This window comes from Piliocolobus tephrosceles, chromosome 1 (assembly GCF_002776525.5).
Source record: "Piliocolobus tephrosceles isolate RC106 chromosome 1, ASM277652v3, whole genome shotgun sequence".
Taxonomy (NCBI): domain Eukaryota; kingdom Metazoa; phylum Chordata; class Mammalia; order Primates; family Cercopithecidae; genus Piliocolobus; species Piliocolobus tephrosceles.
In genome coordinates, this window is record NC_045434.1 from 189678400 (window position 1) to 189700995 (window position 22596).

Consider the following 22596-nt stretch of genomic DNA (forward strand, 5'->3'; position numbering starts at 1 on the left):
GATTAACAAAAAAGAAAGTAGCACATTTTACAGAGGTGCTACTTCAATAACCTAAATAGAATTGAATAGATTATTTATTTATTTATTTATTTTATTTTTTTGAGACAGAGTCTTGCTCTGTCATTCAGGCTGGAGTGCAATGGTATGATCTCAGTTCACTGCCACCTCCACCCCCAGGTTCAAGCGATCCTCCTGCCTCAGCCTCCCAAGTAGCTGGGATTACAGGTGCCTGCCACCTGCTAAATTTTTCATATTTTTAGTAGAAACGGACTTTCACCATGTTGGTCAGACTGGTCTCGAACTCCTGACCTCAGGTGATCTGCCCACCTTGGCCTCCCAAAGTGTTGGCATCACAGGCATAAGCTGCTGGGCCCAGCCCAAATACTGCTATGCCTGCCAAATGGTGAAAAATACTAGGGAGCTCTAGTCTAATAGACCTTCATGAGAAGAGCAACCATTAGTTAAATAAGCAAACAAACACTTGGTTGGCAGAGAATTGAGAAACCACAGAACTGAAGCAAGGCCTGGCTGCTGAGCAGAGCTTGGCCTGCCTCCTTTCCTTAGGTTTCTAGGCTCCTGTGGTGTGGCCATTCCCAGTCAGGAACATGGGCTTGTTGCCTGTGGGGACTCAGCAGAGATGCAGCTACCTGCTATACATTCAGTGCCAAATAAATGCCTTTTGTTGAGCTCTATATTTCATAACTTGTTTAATAAGTCATTTTTCCTGATGACTTGAATATTGCTAACCCTGGGTTAGGGTTAGCAGCCAGGCTGCAACAAATATGACTCCCACACACTGCTCTTTTGCCATTCACAAATACCACTTTTGGTAAATGAAAGAAACCCCACTCTCCAAGTTCTCAAAATGGGATTGGTCTCAAGTACCAACCAAAATTCAAGTCATCAGGGTTAGCCTGTCTTTTATCTGTGTGATCGAAGAGATGTGTTGCATTATCTGGCAGTGTTTGCATCCATGGGAATTATTTCTCCTGTTAGTACCTTCCTGGTTTTGTAACCAAACTAGGTTAGGAAATAGAGTTCATTTATTTGTCCTCTGTCCCCCATAGCACTTTGTACAAATCTGTTAAAGGATTATCACGTTTGTTATTTATTTCCACATTTGTCTCTCCCACTAAGCACTGCTTGTGAACAGGGATCATTACTCATTGCTTTGTAGCCTCTGAATTCAGCTTAAGGCTTGAATGGGATACTTATTAATGTTTGTCGAGTAAATGGGTGAATAGAATAGATGGCTGTGTGAGACCAGCACCAGAGTTCCTTCTCTCAAGTCCTGAATTAGGTAGTTAGGCCAGCCCGTTTGCTCTTCAACCAGATACTCATGATAATATTTGGTCAAAATAGAAAATATACTCTGCCACTGGCATAAGCTCTCCTGAAAGCCCAGTTATTTAGCTGGATTTTCTGCTGGGTGCTGGGTCCTTGCATCCAGGGTCCCTGTCTCTGCTTGTCATTCCGGAGCCCCCTAGAGTGGAGTGCAGGCGCGTACTGTCAGTTAACCTAACTCATATTCATTTGCTGTCTTTCAGGCTGATTCACCCCAAGAGTGGCCGTTCCTACCATGAGGAGTTCAACCCTCCAAAAGAGCCCATGAAAGATGACGTATGTAAACTCAGACAAAAAATGTCCTTTTCTTTCCTTCCCCTTTCTTCACTGTTTTCTTTTTCCTTTAGTCTTTCCATCTTCCTTTTATTTCTACCAATATTACTAACTTAGTCATGAAAAATAACACTATCAAGTAAATCATGGCCTGTGTCAGATCTGTTCAGTGTCTTCTCAGGTGGTTTATTGCTTGGCCTCAAGGTTGCTACCAGTGGTGCCAGCTTTTTTTGCAGTGCCCAGATTGTACCTGTCTTCTGTCAAGAGCAGCCCCTTTCTGGCATCATGGCCACCTAAGTGATCAGCTAATCAGGAGAAGGTTTCTTAAAAGCCTAGAATTGAGGCCAGGCGCAGTGGCTCAAGCCTGTAATCCCAGCACTTTGGGAGGCCGAGACGGGCGGATCACGAAGTCAGGAGATCGAGACCATCCTGGCTAACACAGTGAAACCCCGTCTCTACTAAAAAATACAAAAAACTAGCCTGGCGAGGTGGCGGGCGTCTGTAGTCCCAGCTACTCCGGAGGCTGAGGCAAGAGAATGGTGTAAACCCGGGAGGCAGAGCTTGCAGTGAGCTGAGATCCGGCCACTGCACTCCAGCCTGGGTGATAGAGCGAGACTCCGTCTCAGAAAAAAAAAAAAAAGCCTAGAATTGGAGAGTGGGAAGAGTGTGGCACTGAAGAGAAGTTTGATGACCAGTCCTCCAGAAAAATATTCTCTTTTTATAGTTACTGTGGCTGTACTGTGTCCTGGGGTTTCATACATGGTCACTGCACCATTTGCAATAAAGAGTCTATATGGTCTGTTTTAAAGCATGCAGACAACAGTAAGAATTTCCTGGGTTTACTTTCGTCCTATGAAACAAGTTCATTAGGTCATCCAGGTTCTATAAATACAGGTTCCAGAGCCGTTATGGCAACATAGTCACATTTTGCAAAGCTGCTAATTCTACCATTCAAAGTTCTTTCTCATTTTACTTGCCACTTTTAAAATGTTGATGGGTGACACTCTAGTACATATGCTAAATATTTAAGCAACTAAGATTACAACTGCTAATGTATCTTTGATTTTGATGTATTCTCCTGGTCTTAGGGGCCTTTGACTTCCTTACTTTTGACCCTAGAAGTGTTTATCTTGGAAGCTGGATCACCTGAGCACAAAGATGAGAAAGTCATTGCCTATCTTCCCCTCATGAGCCCCTTTCCTCACAGTTGGTGTTTCTGACAAACTCTCTGACTTCTGTTCACCAGCTGCTCTGCTCCTGGGAGTAGCAAGGTTCTTCATTGGAGAGGGTCTGGATTGCCCGTCTTTGCCTCTGATGGGCTTTGGGAACAGACAGCATCCTGGGCAGAATGGTCCCATCTCAAATCTGCATCTGGCGTGGAATATGAAAACCTTGCTAACAGTCCCAGCCTTTCATTGCTGTCCTTCCTATTCTCAGATCACTGGGGAACCCTTGATTCGTCGATCAGATGATAATGAGAAGGCCTTGAAAATCCGCCTGCAAGCTTACCACACTCAAACCACCCCACTCATAGAGTACTACAGGAAACGGGGGATCCACTCTGCTATCGATGCATCCCAGACCCCTGATGTTGTGTTCGCAAGCATCCTAGCAGCCTTCTCCAAAGCCACATGTAAAGACTTGGTTATGTTTATCTAATGTTGGGTCCAAGAAGAAATTTCTTCCTATCTCTGTGAGGGAATGGGTGGGAATGACAGGACAGGCAAAGAGAAGCTTCCTCAGGCTAGCAAAAATATCATTTGATGTATTGATTAAAAAAGCACTTGCTTGATTTATCTTTGGCGTGTGTGCTACTCTCATCTCATCTGTATGTATGTGTGTTGTGTGTATGTGTGTACGTATGTGTTCACTCTCCTATTTTCTAAGTTTTAGGCTAGGTTGCTTTACCAGCTGTTTACTTGTTTTTTGTTGTTGTTTTGAGACAGGGTTTCACTCTGCCACCCAGGCTGGAGTGCAGTGGCGTGATCTTGGTTCACAGCAACCTCTGCCTCCTGGGGCTCAAGCAATTCTCCCACCTCAGCCTCCTGAGCAGCTGGGACTACAGGTGCACACCATAACACTTGGCTAATTTTTGTACTTTTTGCAGAGACAGGGTTTTGCCAAGTTGCCCAGGCTGGTCTTGAACTCCTGGGCTTAAGCAATCCACCCACCTTGGCCTCCCAAAGTGCCAGGATCACAGATGTGAGCCACCACACCCGGCCCAGCTGTTTACTTTAACCATACTTTTGATTTTATTTTTTGACCAAAATAAACTAACCCAGGTAATCTTCCAGGGGCCACAATTCCAAAACCTCATAGTATTTCTTCCATTTCCAGCAGCTTATTATAAGTCCAGGATCATGTGAAGTCAGGCAGGGTCTCAGTTCCTGATGGTACATTATGGACAGAGAATTCCATTTGTTTTCTAACCCATAATGAAAACCCACATGAGTCAACATGTGAACAGGGATCATTAATTTTTTTCCCCCTAGGTGGAAGGAAAAAGGCGCTTACGTTGCAGGTTATAGAAATTACTGGGAGAGGGTATCATCATAAAAAGAGCCAGGCCAAATTGGAATATTTTTGTGATCTGCATCATGATGCTGAAAAGTAGCGATTATTTGGGAATTGGGTTTGAAAACTGAATTGTTGCCAGAGAATTAAACCAGGTGAAAGGTCCTTTTGAATTCAGATTGTCTTCTGAACATGGAGGCTGAGCATCTGAGAGCAGTCAAATCTACTTCCCCAAAGAGAGACCAGGGTAGGTTTATTTGCTTTTATTTTTAATGTTTGCCTGTTTCCAAGTGTCGACAAAACAGTGTGTGATCTATTCTTGGATTTATTTTGATCAGTATTTACTCAAACCCAGTCTCTCTCCAGGACATAAAACTGAAATCAGATATGTTCTTTTTTTTTTTTTTTTTTGAGGCGGAGTCTCGCTCTGTCGCCCGGACTGGAGTGCAGTGGCCGGATCTCAGCTCACTGCAAGCTCCGCCTCCCGGGTTTATGCCATTCTCCTGCCTCAGCCTCCGGAGTAGCTGGGACTACAGGCGCCCGCCACCTCGCCCGGCTAGTTTTTTTTTTTTTTTGTATTTTTAGTAGAGATGGGGTTTCACTGTGTTAGCCAGGATGGTCTCGATCTCCTGACCTCGTGATCCGCCCGTCTCGGCCTCCCAAAGTGCTGGGATTACAGGCTTGAGCCACCGCGCCCGGCCAGATATGTTCTTTTTAAGCCCAAACCCTCTCCCTTCTAGATCCAACCCTTTACCCCTAATTTTATGATGGCTATAGCCATGGACTTCCCCCAAGAAAAGATCATGCAGAAATAAGACCACCTGTGACAGTAACCAGCTTTTATTCATAACCTTAGCTTCCCAACCATTGAGCATTTTCTAAGTTCCCTGCTATGTCTTTTGGTCTCTGGTTTGATTTGTGGCAAACAGATGAAGTAACAGACTACTGTGAAGGACCACAAAAACAGCAGCCTCTGGAAAAACCATTAGAAAGTCAGTGGCAGATCCAGTAAATAATGTCGCCTGCCTCAGCATAATCTGCTGCTGACTCGATTTAGTGGACTCTAAAGTGCCCAGCCTCCTTCTGACCTGAGCTCTCCTGCCATCTGTGAGACTACCAGAGGTCTTATCTGCCGTCCACATGGCAACTGGGCACGAGTACGTGGCCACCTTGCTTCCCTCTTTGCCTGGTCCAAGTGAGTGTCTGCTGCCTCTGTCCTGCCTTGTCTTCCTGACTCTAAACTAACTCCACCCACTCTTAATGGAAACTCAGTCTGGCTTTGTGTGTTTCTGGGAAGCACATGACTTCTGGGAATGGGCAAGGAAGAAGAGTGAAACAAAAACTGTCAGCGATATGTGCCTGGCCTGGGATCCTTCTCTGGGTGACAGTGGCATCATGAATCTTGGAATCAGCTCCCCTTGCACTAGGGACAATTGTAAGCACTTGGCCTCAAAGTTGAGGTCCCTGAATGTTTGCTAATTGAATGTGCATGATCCTTGCCCAAATATTTGTCATCCATCCACATAGATTCATGTGTGCATACAACATGTGCAAGTAATATTTGGGCTGCCCATGAGAACTAGAAGATTCATAGGGAATACATATACCCTTCTCAGAATGGTTAGAATTCTGTTTTTGCTTTGTTTAATTCCAGAGTCTTAGCCTCAGCAGGTTCTGCTTTTACCTGTCAGAGAAATGTCCAGTGTTTAATGCATTTGGTTGCTGGGGCTTACATGCCAGCCTCCTTTGATATGTACTTGGTTTTTAAAAACCCATTTTGTTCTCTCTTGTTTCCTCTCTATTTCAGCCTAGTATCAGAAGGCCAGGCGAGACTACACCACTGCTCATCACCCTGCGGCGTGATCCCTGCTCTTAGGTGCTGGGCAGAAGGAAAGGGTGGTCAGGGTGAGGATGGTGAGGGAGGGCTGGTGAGGGGCTCAAAGGAATGGTTGGAACAACAGCAGTGTTACTGTAGTGTGGGAGTTTCTTTTATACATAGGTGGGAGTTTTTAAAGTGTAAGGGAAAAATTAATTTTTTAAAAAATGCCATGCTTGGAGGGTGGGGGTAGAAATAGAGAGATACAGTATTATTTCTAAGGAATCGGGTTTTCATTTACTCTGGACTGGTGAAAATATTTTTTAAAGCCAGTGCACTAAGACCTCAGCTTTTATCTCAGAACCCCATGGGTTCCAGACCAAGAGTACAGGAAATCAAATTGTTGTCCTGTGTGTCTATAGTTTGCAACAGGGAGGCTTTGATTACTGACCCTGGTTCCACACACTGTAAGATCAAAAAACCGTCTCCACATTTGAAAGAGATGTAAGGTGTATTCATAGGGATGGTGGCTCAACAAATCAAGCATACTGGAATCAAGGGGAGGGGGAAGGGAATGGAATGGAAAGGGAGGCTGATTCCCTTCCCCTGACTTACCGCTGATTTACTAGGCTACCTACTCTCATGAGTAACCTCTCACAGCTATGCAGCACATGCCACAATCCTATGCTCTTGCCTTCTTTTATCTGCAGTGTGTGAAGGGACTCTTTTAAATAAATGAGCAAGTGTCCTAAGCTATGTCATCCAAAGATTGTCCTTTCCATGATCAAATCCTGTGACTGGGATCACTCAATAGCACTGTGATGTATTATTTTCAATGAGGTGCCTTTCTTAACTGACCAAATGCTGCCTTGTTTGGCCCCTAAATCAATAAAATGTTAAAATTTGTATCCCCTGTTGTGGCATTTTTTAAGATAATCTAAGCTAGAAAAATGATACTGAATTCTGGACCTGGCTTGGAAGGAAAAGAAGCCCTTTCTTATGGTCACTGGCAGCTGTGTGGTAGGGAGGTCCAAGTATGTGCACATAAGATAAGCGTGTAACCTCTGGACCTTCAGCTCCTATGCAGGCTTTTCTTGAGCCCAGAGACAAGGCAGCTTGGTCCAGTGGAGCTAGCACTGTGCTTGGAGTTCAGGGGACCTAGGACAAATCCCAGCCAGTTAGTTATTCACTCTGCTCCTGTTTCCTCAGCTGAAAAAGGAAGTTGGTTATGCCACCTTCTTGGCCTTAATGGCATTAAATGAAATTTATAGGAAGAAGATTTTTGCTTAGTACCTAGCACGCAACAGACATTGGATAAATGTTAGTTGGATCCAGATACACACAGAAAAATACCTGCTTCCTGCCAGACTGGATAATTGTTGAATGGACACTTGTCCATAGTCTAGAAAGCCAGGGCTTCTAATCCCTAAGCCAGATCTTTGACTACCTTTTCAGTTGCTTCTTTAGCACTCTTTGTTGCTTCTCTGTGTGTCCTAGTTTAAATTCATTTCCTCTCCAGCAAAAGTGAGTTTAAATCATTTGTCCAAACTAAAGCTCTCATGCTTTTGGAAGGGCTGCCTTTGCAAGTGAGTTTTCTGAGAAATGACTGTTGCTCCCAAAACAAGAGGGAGCTGGCTGGAAGCACCACTATTCTTCTTTAGGCATCTTGTTACAGAGAGAGGCAGGATCTTCACTGACATACTAAATCCTGTTCCCTGAACCAGCCCCTCCTTCTTCTGCTCCACTTCCTCACCTCTGCAGAGTCATTTTCAGGTGTCATCCTTATACTGATTTGCACTGATCTGTTTGTTCCCTGAGCTTTCTAAATGCCCTATGAAAATTTTCTTTCGTCCGTCGGTCATCATGCATCTAATTGCGGGGAAATGTTTGTCAAACCAGCCTGCAAAGCAGCATGGTGTAGTGAGAAGAATAAACAGAGAAGACTGGGTGAGCTATTGTTTGTTTGCTTCTTTGGGCCTGGGTTTCCTCTTCCAATCTGCAAACCAAGAATGCAGACTAGTCCTACCACTCCCAGAAGACTGACGTTATGCCAGGTACTATGCAAAGGCTTCATGTAACCCTCGACTTCTTCAGGTAACCCTCACACAGCACCCTGTGGAGTCAGAACTTTCCTTCGCTTTTATAGGTGAGGAAACCAGACTCAGAGAGGTGAAGTGGCATTCCTGAGGTCATGCATAAGAGGCAGTCAGGACTGAAACACAGTCTCTAACACTTACCTGTCCCCTTGACCTTGTTGCTGAAGTGATTTAATTACTTGCGTAGCTCTGCAGACAGGAAGGGCTGCTCTGAATAAGAGCTCTTTTCCATGGACACTCAGCACTGCCAGAACTGATTTTAAAGAAGTCACTGCCGGCTCTGAGGGCCTAGGGTATGTGTCTTAGGATCTCCTGTGTGCACAAAGTGTCACTGAGAGAACACAGCAGGATGGAGGCAGCCTCTTCAGAAGCCTCACAAGTCTTTCCTCAGATGAAGACAGGGAGTCAGAAGACAGATTTCAACAGCAACTTCACCATGCGACCTTGGGCAAGTTATCTCACCTCATCAGTAGAATGGGAACGATCCCTACCCCTCAAAGGTGCTGATGACACTAGTGTCCAAGATACTCATGTGGGTTGGACTGCCCAGGACACAGCAATGCGTGGTAAACACAGATGGAATTCAGAGGGAAAATGTAGGCATTGATGAAAGTTGTCTTACCATCTGGAACCAGGCTAAGGATCCCCTAGAAATCAAACCTCTGAAATTATATGCAGAATTCCTTATGTGTTTTCATAATTAATAATAGTCTAATGTATTAAATGCTTAACTGTATGGGAGGTTCTACATGCACTATCTCATTTATTCTTCTCAATAACCCCATGGAGGTAAGTACTGCTATTATCTCTATGTCTGTGGACTTTGAGGTTCAGACATCTGATAATGGCAGAACCAGACCATGAGCCCAAGTCTAGCTCCACACCCCAACCTCTTACCACTGTACCAATTGCTTTGACACTTTGCTGGGGAGAGAGGAAATGATCTCAAAGACACTCATGATACAGAAAAGGCTATGAGCCATGGATCTAAACAAAAGGAGAAACTCGAGTAGCTTTGCTGTGTTACAGTGAAGGACCTGCCACAGGTAAGAAGACCTTTTTCTATTTTGTCATCCTCTGCTGTTTCCTTATTGTTGGTACTAAAGCTCCAATGTACTGGATTTGCATAGCTCTTAGAATCACCCATATTCCAGAAAGACCGGAGGGGCGAGTTATGTTGGGGGAAAGGAGCCGGTTCCCATCCCCTGTCCTCCATGACTGTCTCCTGGTTCTGGAAAAGGTGGCCGGGGAGGGTGTGTATGCAGGCTCTTGAGGCACAGGCAGCTCTCTCAGACTACAGCTCTGTGTGGCTGATGGTGTTGCATTATTCATAACTCCAGAGGGAGCAGTGTGCTTCTGATGTCTTGGGAATGCAGCAGCTCTGTGTTTAGAGTCATCCATGGCAGTGTGACGATGAGCTGCTCTCACAAAGGGCCCCTTCCAGGTGCCCAGTCCAGATTGAGGTGCCCCCAGCAGAAAGCAGGTTGGGAATGGAAAGACAAAGTATCAAAGGGCAAGACAACAATGGGTCTAGATCCTGTGCAGATAGTCCTCAAGCCAATAAGCCAAACAGATCTGCACTTTGGGGGTAAAGTTGCTATGGAGCAAATAATTTGATTGTGTGGTGTTCTGTAAGGGTTTTCCAGACAAATTCCTCTGAGCTTAGCTAGGAGTTCATTATGCTTCCTGTTTACCTGGTCTTCTTTCTTCTACTAGATAGGAAATGCTTCATTTTTGGCCGGGCACAGTGGCTCATGCCTGTAATCCCAGCACTTTGGGAGGCTGGGGTATGTGGATCACAAGGTCAGGAGTTTGAGACTAGCCTGGCCAACATGGTGAAACCCTGTCTCTACTAAATATACAAAAAAAATTAGCTGGGCGTGGTGGCACGCACCTGTAATAGCAACTATTCGGGAGTTTGAGGCAGAAGAAATTGCTTGAACCCGGGAAGCGTAGGTTGCAGTGAGCTGAGATCGCACCATTGCACTCCAGCCTAGGTGACAGGGTGAGACTCCGTCTCAAAAAAAGAAAAAGAAATGCTTCATTTTCTACTGTTTTCCTTCTTGCCCTGGCTGTGAGGAAACTCAAAACTACGTCTTGTGTTCAGTTGTTAATCATTCCTCAGACATGGTTTCTTAATGAAATTCCAACGCCAGTCCAATCTTAGTTCTGTGTTTAGCATTTTTGTACTCGTGTGTGTTGTAAACTGCCTTGAGTCTATTTTGGAAGAGAAGCAGAGTGTAAAGGAAGGGCTAATTATGCAGTACAGGAGGTCAGACTGCAGAGAAGAAGGTAGCTTTGTGAAGGAGGTAGGATCTGGGTGACTCCATGCAGAGGGTGGCAGCATTCCAGCTGAGGGCACAGCACAAGGGAGGGTATACAGCGGCCACTGGTGCTCTGGGCTGCTTTAACCTCAAGCGGGGGTCTCAAGCAGGGGTCCCCAACTCCCAGGCCATGACTACCACCACCAGCAGGAGGTGAGCGACAGGCAGGTAAGCATTACCACCTGAGCTCTACCTCCTGTCAGGTCAGCAGTGGCATTAGATTCTCATAGAAGCACAAACCCTATTGTGAACTGTGCATGCGAGGCATGTAGGTTGCCTGCTCCTTGTGAAAATCTAATTAATGCCTGAGTATCTGAGGTGGAACAATTTCATCCTGGTCTGTGGAAAAATTGTCTTCCACGAAACTAGTCCCTCATGCCAAAAATGTTGGGGACTGCTGACCTAGAGAACCCCTACCAGAGTTCTTGGGAAATCTGTATCTGGTTAGAGATAAGTTTTCAAACAAAGCACAGTGACCGTAGAAGGGAAGATTTTCAACTCATGAATAATGTCAAGAATGCAGAAGAGCAAAAGACAAGGATACATACATAGAGATTTGATGGGCCGCTTTAAGCTCAGCCCATGTGCCACTCTTCCTCCTTCCCCTAAACACACCACAGTCTGTGCTTTGACCATGAATCAGGCAATCCTTTGCTGTGGGGCTGAAGTGGGGGAAGTGCCTCAGTTTTACTGTCAGCTCTCTTTTCCAGTCATGTGTCTAGTGGTGTGGGCATGAGTTCTGGGGATGACAAAGATGGTCTGTGGTTAGATCTTGGCCCTGACGGTAGCTTACTGTGTGCCTTGAGGGAGACACTTAACCTGTAAGCCTCAATGAACTCATCTGTAAAATGAGGGTCATAGCACTCATCTAGAAGAGTGGTGAAGTTCATATGAATTGAGAAATAGCAGCTGCCCAATAAATGATCCTTTCTATGTCCTTTCCCAAGGCCATTTGCTGAGGAAAAAAGGACCTTACCATGGCTACCAGCTATTTCAGAATAGGTATCTTTACCCATTCCTATTCCTTAGTGACACCTCATCCCCCTGGAATTCTGTACCAAACCCAAACAGGTTGCTTTTCACTGGGGTGTTTCCTGAGCTGCCAAATGTGCCCCTGAGTGGAGATGGGAATCAATGTTATCTTCCCCAGGGATGCTGATTCTACTCCAGGCTGGCAGGAGACATTGTGGTCCTGACACGGCAGCCAACCACATAGCGACGGTCTTGTCACCCCCAAAGCTTACTGAGAGTAGGACATTCTGTAGTTGAAGATGAGGGGCGCATCTTCAACTGCTGAAACCATACCTTGGCCTGGCTGTACCTGCTCCTATCTTGAGGCCAAAATAGGAGGGAGCACAAAAGATCATGATGGGGTACACGTTCAACACCAGTGAGGTGCTGCAGTGGGCCGAGAGAGTGTTTAGTGAGAATATGTTGGCTCATGTTTTGGAAATTTGAAAATTGTCCTGTGGTAAGGGAATGAGAACAGCACCTCTCTCTTCGTGCTGTTGACAGGATGAGTTCATGTCTATCAGGTGTTTTAGAACAGTGATGCCCATAGTGCTCAGTAAGTGTTTCCTAGCTAGCAGCTCTGGCTCAGCAATTCCAGTCTGTACATGTACCCCAAGGAAATGACTAAGTATGTGCAGAAAGCATTCTTTATAACAGGGTTAGAATTGGAAACAACCTAAATTTCCAACAAAAGGGGAGATTGGCTGATTCATTCATGGGATAGAGTCGTATGTGATCACGAAATAAGTCATTTTAAGACAGAAAGATGTTATGATAAATTTATTAAGTGAATAAACAAAGGTTTTAAAACAATACAGAATGGAATTTGCTTTTTTTTTTTTTTTTTTCCTCCTGGAGACAGGATCTCCATATGTTGTCCAGGCTGGTCTTGTGCACCACCATGTCTGGGTAAAGAATGGATCTATTTTTAAAAGAAAACATTGTATTTTGGAGTAATTTTAAGTTTATAGAAAGGTTCTAAAAATAGTATAGAGAGTTTCTGTATATACTTCACCTAGTTTCCCCTACTATGAACATTTTACTTGAGTATGGTACATTTGTCAAAACTAAGAGATTAACATTGGTACATTACTAGACTGACAGTATTTGGTTTTCACTAGCTTTTCCACTAATGTCTTTTCTTTTTTTTTTTTTTTTTATGAGACGGAGTCTCGCTCTGTCACCCAGGCTGGAGTGCTGTGGCCAGATCTCAGCTCACTGCAAGCTCCGCCTCCCGGGTTCACGCCATTCTCCTGCCTCAGCCTCCCGGGTAGCTGGGACTACAGGCGCCGCCACCTCGCCCGGCTAGTTTTTTTTGTAGTTTTTAGTAGAGACGGGGTTTCACCGTGTTAGCCAGGATGGTCTCGATCTGCTGACCTCGTGATCCGCCCGTCTCGGCCTCCCAAAGTGCTGGGATTACAGGCTTGAGCCACCACGCCCAGCCTCTCACTAATGTCTTTTCTATCCAGGCTCCATTGCCTTTGTTTTTTTTTGTTTTTTTTTTTTTTTTTTTAATTTAAAAGTTTATGTACATAGAAAAGCATCCGGGTGCATACAGGTGAAAATATTAACAATGATCATAACTGAGTGGTTGAACTAAGGGAGATTTTTGTTTTAAAATTTTTAGTATGTCTTCTAATTTTTCTGTGTTTAACATGTCACATACTTTTTTTTTTTTTTTTTTTTTTGAGATGGAGTCTCACTCTGTCGCCCAGGCTGGAGTGCAGTGGCGGGATCTCAGCTCACTGCAAGCTCCGCCCCCCGGGTTTACGCCATTCTCCTGCCTCAGCCTCCTGAGTAGCTGGGACTACAGGCGCCCGCCACCTCGCCCGGCTAGTTTTTTGTATTTTTTAGTAGAGGCGGGGTTTCACCGTGTTAGCCAGGATGGTCTCGATCTCCTGACCTCGTGATCCGCCCGTCTCGGCCTCCCAAAGTGCTGGGATTACAGGCTTGAGCCACCGCGCCTGGCCTTTGTCACATACTTTTAAAATACAAAACTAACAACTCAGGCTGAGTTGGTGCCCTCTGATTACCCCTTGTATGGCTATAATGTGTATATTTAGCTGAGTCCTTTCAAGACTCAGCTAAAGAGGGCAAATGAATAAGTCTGCCTCATCCCTCTTTCCCTATCATGCAGCCCAGGGCCAGGCATGGGAGGAGGCACTGATAATATCTAGTTGAATAATGGGTGAAGTCAGAGAAGTTTATTGCTACCAACTCTCAGAGGTTAACTAGTCTTAGCACTCTTTTGTAGCTTGAGGAAACCCAGGCTTATGTTTCCCCAGTTTAGTGACCCCAGCAGGACAGGACCTGTTTTTAAAGTTTGCAGTCTCGGCTGACTTTTATGCCCGTCGCTGAATTAGTTGCTGTGGCCAGAAGCATGGAATGTGCCTCTTGGCCAGTCTTGGGTCCACTGACCAGGCTTTCAGATGGCTTCCCAAAGAAAAGTCAGGGTTCTGCTATCCAAAGGAGGTAAGATGGATACTGAGGAAGTTAAATACAACATCAGAGCCATCCCCTAAACACAGGCATTTTAATCTCCAATTCTTTTTGCCATACCATACATCATGCTTGGGCTCCCTGATGAGACTAGTACCACATTAATGCTATTCATTGTTAAATCCTAGCATCCAGCACAGTACTTGTATATAGCAGGGACCTAGTCAACATATAAGTGAATAAATACATCTCTTGGTGACCTAAACAAAATCATTTAACTAGATGTTTAAATCAGAATGCTTTGAGTTGTAAATAACAGAAAACTGGCTTAATAAAGGACATTTGTTGACTCATGCAACTGAAAGTCTAGTGGAGCCCAGCAGTCAGGCATGGTGTGGTCAGGACTTCACTTATGTGCCAGTCTCATGACTGCCCCCTCAGTATCATCAGGCTTGTCTCTCATGGTAGCAAAATGACTGCAGCAGTTCCAGACGTCACATCTGTACTCTACAACATCCAAAACAAGAGAGAAAATACAGAGACCCTGTATCACAGAATTCCCAGCAAAAGTCCTGAGAGTCACTGTGAACTGAATAAGATTACATGCCCACCTCTGAATCAGCAATTAGTGGCAAGGGTTGTTTACTGGCTTAGCCTAGATCATGTGCCTTGCCCTTATAATTGGGGGGATAGGGGAGGGAGAAAGTAGAATCAGCTTCCCTGAAACTACATGGATTCCTGATGGGAACTGAGACTTTGGGGAAGGGGAAAGCAGTCCGGATCCTGAGGATGTAACCAACAGGAATCCAGCTCGATTGAATACCCTGAATTGTGTGGCATCAATAAGGGCTGCAGGAGTTAGAGGGCAATGAGTGAAGGTTGCAGCATTCAGAGCAGGGAGGCTTCATGGAGGAGGATGAGAGACTGCAGCCAAACCCTGAAGAGATAAAAGATTTGGGCAGTGGGGTAGGGAGGTGGAAAGGAAGGAGCATTTCCCATGTGCCAGACATCATGCTGAACCCTCTGTATGCCAGGCATGGTGGATCACCTGAGGTCAGGAGTTCGAGACAAGATTGGCCAACATGGCAAAACCCCGTCTCTACAAAAATACAAAAATTAGCCAGGCATGGTGGTGCACTCCTTTAGTCCCAGCTACTCAGGAGACTGAGGTGGGGAAATTGCCTGAACCCGGGAGGCAGAGGTTGCAGTGAGCCAAGATTGTGCCACTGCACTCCAGCCTGGGTGATAAAGCAAAACTCCATCTCAAAAAAAAAATTCTCTGTATACATTATCTCAATTAACCCTTACAGTGACCTGCAAGTTTGATATCATCATTATCCCCATTTTACAGATGAGAAACTGAAACCCAGCGGTCACATAGTAAGTGTTGAGGTTGAGACTGGGACCCAGTCTGTCTGGCTGAGAAGCTTGTGCCTAGAGCTATGAAGCTGGTGAGTAAAGTAGACAATGGTCACCTGGGAAGTTTGCATTAGTTAAGGAAGTGGCCTGACCTCGGGTCATCACAGAGGTAGTGCAGAATGTGAAGTTCTTCCCTCAGCTGTGCTGTTTTCAGGGCAGCAGGGATCAGAACCAAAGCACAGTTCCTTTGAAAGTTTGCCAAACTCTGACCTTAACTATGTGAAACCTTGTGCCTTCCCTCCTCACCAGATGGATTCTTCAGACCAGGTCTAGGTCCTGGTTCTGCTCCTCACTTAGGTGGCCTTGAATGTATCACTCACACTTTTGAGCCTCAGTTTCTCCATTTGCAAAATAGTCACAGTAATACCACATTTGTTGATTCAACAGATTTACTCTTGCCTTATCTTTGCTGGGCCTGGGAGACCAAGAAACAAAGATGAATGAGACATTGCCTGCCCTCAAGGACCTCACAGTCTAGCAGAGGAGATGGGTATAAAATCGGAGAGACTTGTGGAGAGCAGTGGAAAACAGATCAGGAAGCGATCAGCTTAGCTTAAGTGGATCTGGGAAGGCCTCAAAGTAGGGGACATCTGAGCCACACCTTGAAGGGTTAGTAGGAGTTTGCCAGGCAGCCACTGAGGGCAGAGTTTTGTGAGAATCAGATAAGCTGTGTCAAATTAAATGTGTTTTATAAATTGGGCTGCCTTTCCCTTCTAGGTTCATACCTCAGCTTGCATTGCTGCCGTAGGAAACAAAGAAATGCCCTAGAAACCCCTCCCTGGGCCAAGAGTTCCTAGAATTAGGGACTGGGGAAGAGTTTGCCTGCATGCTAAAGTCTAGGCTCATCATCTTGCCACACGAGGCCTGTCTGGCTTCATGTTTCTCTTAATTTTACGTTCACGCAAAACCACCACCTAGAGTTCCATGAAATCAGTACCTCCCTGTTTCTCCTCCTATGTCTCCTTCCTCTCCACACCCACCTGGCAACCTCTAATTTGTCTCCTGGAAATGTGATTGGCCCACACTCCACTCACGCAGCCTCTGCACCCTTTTATTTGTAAATACATGGACTCATCTTCTCCAGGGGACTGGGGCTCCTTCAAAGACAAAGAGTAGGTCTCAATCTCTACCCTGCCATGCCTAGCACTGACTGATCAGAGCTGCATCTCTGATGCAGGGATGGGTAGTTAGGAGTCTCACTTCTTCCACAAACATTGAGCTTCTGCCACAGGCCTGCTGGCATCGAGTCAGGCAAAAAGAATTCAGGAAGCAAAGGGTACAATCCAACCCTGGAAGCACTCACAGTCCAGAGAGAAACTCACATGTAAACAAACAGTCCATTGTAATACTGGGTGATGTGTGCTGGGATGAAAGGATATCTGGAACATGAAGGGGACACGGGAGAGATCAACTACTTTGGGCACACGGGAAATTGAGCAGGAATCTGCTAGGTGGTGAAAGAAAGACACTAGAGCTTGTACGAGGCATGGAAGCATGAAAAAGCACAGCAGGTTCCAGGGTCAGTATGCGTATGGCTGAAGGAACTTGGGAAGAATGGAAGTGTGTGGGAGAAGCAGCTAGGGAAGCAGGCAGAGAACAAGGAAGAGCAGACCTTACTGTCATTCGAAGGGTTTGGACACATTTTAGAGCCCGTTATTGAAGCTTTTCAAGCAGGGAAGGGATGATGTAGTCAGTTTGTGTTTTAATGTGGAGTAGGAGAGAGAGGCCAGGGGTGTTCTGTTAGCCCAAGGATTTTGGCCACTTAATAGTATTAACGGCCGGGCGTGGTGGCTCAAGCCTATAATCCCAGCACTTTGGGAGGCTGAGACGGGTGGATCACGAGGTCAGGAGATCGAGACCATCCTGGTCTACACGGTGAAACCCCGTCTCTACTAAAAAATACAAAAAACTAGCCGGGCGAGATGGCGGGCTCCTGTAGTCCCAGCTACTCGGGAGGCTGAGACAGGAGAATGGCGTAAACCCGGGAGGCGGAGCTTGCAGTGAGCCGAGATTGCGCCACTGCACTCCAGCCTGGGCGACAGAGCGAGACTCCATCTCAAAAAAAAAAAAAGGTATTAACAACAGTTAACATTTAACTCTGATTACTCTCTGCAGGCCCCATTCTAATTACCCTATGCATTTATTTTATTTTATTTTTTTGAGATAGAGCCTTACTGTGTTGCCCAGGCTGGAGTGCAGTGGCATGATCTCCACTCACTGCAACCTGCACCTCCTGGGTTCAAACGATTCTCATGCCTCAGCCTCCCAAGTAACTGAGACTGTAGGCGCACACCACCATGCCCAGCTAATTTTTATATTTTTAGTAAAGATGGGGTTTCGCCATGTTGGCCAGGCTGGTCTCAAACTCCTGGCCTGAAGCAGTCCACCCACCTTGTCCTCCCAAAGTGCTGGGATTACAGGCATGAGCCACCGTGCCCAGCCACCTTGTGCATTTTAAATGATTTCATTCTCCCAGGGCCCTGAGAGACAGATACTATTATTCTCACTTTAAGGTTCAAAACCTGAGGCATAAAAAAATTAAATAACTTGCATAACTTGGTAAATGGCAGGCCTGACTGCACTCTGACTGGCGCACTTCAGGGCCTGTGCTTTTAGTTACTGTGCTGGGTAGGATCTCATCGTTGTCACAGTAATAATGATATGCTAATGAACATTTGTCGAACTCATATTCCATACCGTGTTTTGCTCTGTGGGCTGCAGATTGTTACCTTGGGTTTAACCAGGTTCTGATCAGGTTGGCAAGGACACTGTCCACCTGGGAGACCAGCCTCAGAGCCCACAGTCCAATAGAGACGCTACTCCAGGTCTTGCTGTGTCTGAACTGCCCGTAGGGAAGTGGCCTGGCCACCTCCCCAAATTGCTGATGTCATGACCTTTGGCAGGGGCAGCCAGAGCCTCATGCTGCCTTTGGCTGAGAGCCGGGCCAGAGGGGCTGAGCCAGAGTGGAGTGAGCAGCTGCATGGGTGGGCCCCTGAGGCCTCCAGACACCCTGGCTCAATGCCTGGACACTGTTCAAGGCTGCTGCAGCCAGAGCTGGGGACCAAGCACCAGGACCCCTGAGTTCCAGGCCCAGCTTCATGGCTGATGTGCTGCGGGACCTTGGGCAAATCCCTACCCCTTCATTGGCCTCAGTTTCCTGGAAGGCAGTTGAATAAAATTGCTCCTGTCCGTGACCTTCCTCCCTCATATCATCTATGACAGGCTGGACATTTGGGATACCACAAAGTAGTCCCTCCTGCATAGAACCCAGGCCCCAGGTTATTTAGGATCTCTCCTTGGTACCAAGCCCTGCTGGGCACTGGGGCCACAGAGAGGAGCTGAGCTGATCCCTGCCTTTGAAGTAGCTCCCAGCTGGTTTTCAGGGGGTGATAGGGGTCGTGGGTAGGGAGTGGGTGGAGCGAGACAGACAGGAAAACCAGCCATCAACCCAGTGTGATAAGTGCTGCACTGCATAGAGAGAAGGAAATGCTGCACTGCATACAGAGAAGGAAGTACTGCACTGCGTAGCGAGAAGGATGCCCAAGGAGCTGCAGGGTTCCATGGAGAGAGCAACTGACTGCCTGCAATGTCCTGGATGGCTTCCCTATAGGAAGGACATGGAGCTACTGCATCTTCCAGGTAGAGAAGGGGATGTACATTCCTATTGAGGGAACAACCTGCACAATGGTCTAGAGACAGAAAAGACCAGGTGCGTTGAGGAAAGGGTGAGCTCCGCGTTGCAGATGGTGGGGAGAGTGTGTGAGTGCAAGGAGATGGGGCTACAGGGCATTTGGGAGGCAGCAGGGACTGGACTGAGTACCAAGTTCCTGAGCCACAGCTCAAGGTCCAAGGCTACAAGGAGCAGAGCCCACACACAGGCTTCACAGGCACTGGGGAGGGCCTTGAGCCTCTGAAGTCCCAGCTTGGTAACACTGTTCCTCCTGCTGCTTGCATTTCCCCGTGTCTCATACTTCCTCCCTTTCCTGGAGACCAAAGGCCACCCTGTGCCTTCCTGTTCAGGGGACTCTGCCCCCTTCCAACCTCAGGTAAAGTTCTTCACAGAGTAGCCCATTCATTCCAAATGCCTCATACTTGTGGGTCTCATCGTCTACCTTCTGGGTTTCTCCAGCAGCCTAGCAAGGCAGTCGAGACTGAAAGAACTTGTAGGTGATACAGAAACAGGGAGCACCTATGGGCCAGGCCCCATGTTGGCCTCTGAAGCACAGGCCAGACAAAATTCTTGCTGGGAGCCCTCAGTCTGGCTGGGAAGACAGATGCTAAAGATGTGATCATACCAATAAGCTGACCTCCCTGCACAGACAGGGAAGGTATCCCTGAGTTGCAGTTTGAACACGAGGTTCTAGAGGACCGGCTTCCTGAAGCAGCACAGAAAGAGTGTTACCAAGTACAAGATGACTTGTTTCAGGTCATCTGGCCAGTAAGGGAGGTCTGGGGCCAAAACTCTGATCTGTCTGACTCAGGGCCCACTAATTTGCAGTTCCCTCCCACTGGTATTTTTCTCCCATTATTCAAATGTCAACAGCAAAGAATTTTCATATCTTTAATATTGCTGGATCCTCTGTGAGATAGGGCCCACTCTCCCTAGTCAGAGGCATACAGACCTGGGATGTCTAAGTGATTCATCCGTGGTCACAACAAGGTCAGAACTAGGATGAGAACACACATCTCTGGGCTGTAGGATAACCTGGTGAGATCATGGAGGAAAATTGTTGCTGTCTTTCCCAGCTTTGCCCTGAGCCAGGCTACCCCTGAATGACAGACACACATTCCCAGTTATTTCCCAGGGACTTTCCTGGAAAACAACTTCCTGGAGGAATACCATAGTGGCCTGAGAGATATTTTCGACTTGGGAGCAACCCTATTCTGATCCCGAGGGTGCCCAGGGTCCCCAGAGCTCACAGCAGACATTCAGAGCAAATTATGGTATTTCTGCACTTGAGATTGCAAACAGAACTGCTTTTGGATGAAATGGAGCATGAGCCCCATTCCAGGCAAGCAGTGCAGGCCCCTCTAATCTCTCTAAGGGATGTGGGTGCCACCATCAGAGACCTGTAAGCTATGGGAAGCTCCAAGCCCTTGAACACTGCATTCTGAAGCCCTGAAGTGGGAGGGGGTATCTTTGGGCCCTAAGAGGGTCTTGATCCCATTCAAGAGCTTTTGTGGTACTGGGAGGGCCTCTAGGCCCTTAGGGAAAAGACTTGGGTTCTGGTGACGAGTTTTTAGAGGACCTGGGAGGGGCTTCTAACAATAACAGATCACTTGTCAGCAAGCTGGGAGCAGTTGAAGTGTTTGAATATATTTAGGGTCATATATTTGCCATGTCTATAGTTTCTTCAGTCCCTTTCATTCCCAGAGCACCCACACTTTGATTATCTTATACATTCCACTTTGACCCTCAGAGCTGCCTTTTATGGAGCTAAAAACAATTCAAGAGATGGGAGATAGAAATGAAAATTGCAGGACGGGCACAGTGGCTCACGCTTGTAATCTCAGCACTTTGAGAGGCCAGGGCGGGAGGATTGCTTGAGCCCAAGAGATCAAGACCAGCCTGGGCAGCATAGTGGGACCTTATCTCTACAAAAAAGTAAAAAATCAGCCAGGTGTGATGCCATATACCTGTAGTCCTAGCTACCTGAGAGGCTGAGGTGGGAGGATTGCTTGAGCCCTGAAAGTCAAGGTTGCAATGAGCCGAGATTGTGCCACTGCACTCCAGCCTGGGTGACAGAGCAAGACCCTGTCTCAAAAAAATAAAAAAGAAGAAGGCCGGCTGCGGTGGTTCACACCTGTAATCCCAGCACTTTGGAGGGCCAAGGTGGGTGGATCACTTGAGGTCAAGAGTTCGAGACCAGCCTGGCCAACATGGTGAAACGCCATCTCTACTAAAAATACAAAAATTAGCCAGGTGTGGGGGTACATGCCTGTAATCCCAGCTACTTGGGAGGCTGAAGCAGGAGAATCGCTTGAACCTGGGACACAGAGGTTGCGGTGAGCCAAGATCGCGCCACTGCTCTCCAGTCCAGGTGACAGAGCAAGACCCTGTTCCAAAAAAAAAAAAAAGAAGGAAAGGGAGGAAGAAATGAAGAGTAGAAGGAAGAAGGAAGGAAGGGAGGGAGGAAGGGAAGAAGAAGAAAGAGGAGGAAGAGAGAAGAAAAGGAAAAGAAGAAATGAGTGCTGCCTAAGGCCCCACAGAGAGATACACATCTGAAATCAGATCCAGCCCTTTCCTGCCTACCCTAGACCTGACCCTTTCCTGTCGCCTCCATCTGCCATTGCACCATCTGCCAACCTGCGGGTCCCAACCTCCTGCTGAGCTGGAAACCTTAGATACCAAAGAACTAACCCCCACTCCCCACTGGACAGCTCCTTTCTGAAAAAGCCCTGGCCAGGAAGGCCTGGGGGCTTTAATCTTGGCTCTGTCTCCTTCCCAGAGTTGCAGTGAGTTTCAGTGAGATCAAGGATCTTAAAAGTGCTCCAGAACCTGAAAAATGTTGAAAGAACATGAGGAAGGGGAAACTGCCACTCTATTGTTTTATATAGAGATGAGTGATTTGGAGCCAGGCCTTCCAAGCGGTCACAGTTTGGAGGGAGGCAGACATACACACCCCAAGCCCCAATGTGACATGGATAATGCAGTAGCCAAAGGATGTGCAAGGCATTGTGAGGGCACAGACAGCTCCTAGGGGAGTCAGGGAAAGCCTTGAGAAGAGCACACATTGGAGATGGGTCGTGAGGACATGTGAAAGTTTACCAGGTAGACGAAAGAGAATATGTGTATTTCAAGGGAGGGAACAGCTTGTACAAAGTCATGGAGGCTGGAAAGGGAATGGTGTCCAGTGAGAGTGTCCAGTCAGTGATGGACAAAATCAGTTTTGGCAAGGTGGGCCAGGGTAGAGCAGAGCATGGCCTTGAAATACTTGCAAAGAAGATTTAGAGTTCTTTTCAGTAAATAATGGTAATTATTCTTTAAAAAAAAAAAAAAAAAAGAAGTCTCGCTCTGTTGCCCAGGCTGGAGTGCGGTGGTCTGATCTCGGCTCACTGCAATCTCTGCCTCCCAGGTTCAAGCGATTCTCCTGCCTCAGCCTCCTGAGTAGCTGGGATTACAGGCATGTGCCACCACACCTGGCTAATTTTGGTATTTTTAGTAGAGACAGGGTTTCACCATGTTGGCCACGCTGGTCTTGAACTCCTGACCTTGTGATCCACCCACCTCAGCCTCCCAAAGTGCTGAGATTATAGGCATGAGCCACCGCACCCGGCCAATAATGGGAATTCTAAAGCAGGGAAGTGGTCCTTATGCTAGAAATTATTATTTCCTTTTTTTTTTTTTTTTTTTTTTTTT

General features: G+C 46.6%; 1 protein-coding gene across 2 annotated transcripts in view; it reads left to right on the forward strand.

The window, feature by feature from the left end:
• Positions 1-8778, forward strand: part of AK2 (adenylate kinase 2) — a 31244-nt gene extending 22466 nt beyond the window's left edge. Inside the window, exons 5-7 of one of the 2 annotated variants that reach the window (XM_023232201.2) lie at positions 1548-1620; positions 3055-3250; positions 5939-8778. In XM_023232201.2, the coding sequence (XP_023087969.1) occupies positions 1548-1620; positions 3055-3250; positions 5939-5943 (274 nt within the window). In that variant the 3' untranslated portion in view covers positions 5944-8778. Of the gene's footprint in view, positions 1-1547; positions 1621-3054; positions 3415-5938 lie in introns of those variants that run through there. The other variant, XM_023232200.1, reaches the window with a different exon arrangement.
• Positions 8779-22596: the final 13818 nt, after the last annotated feature.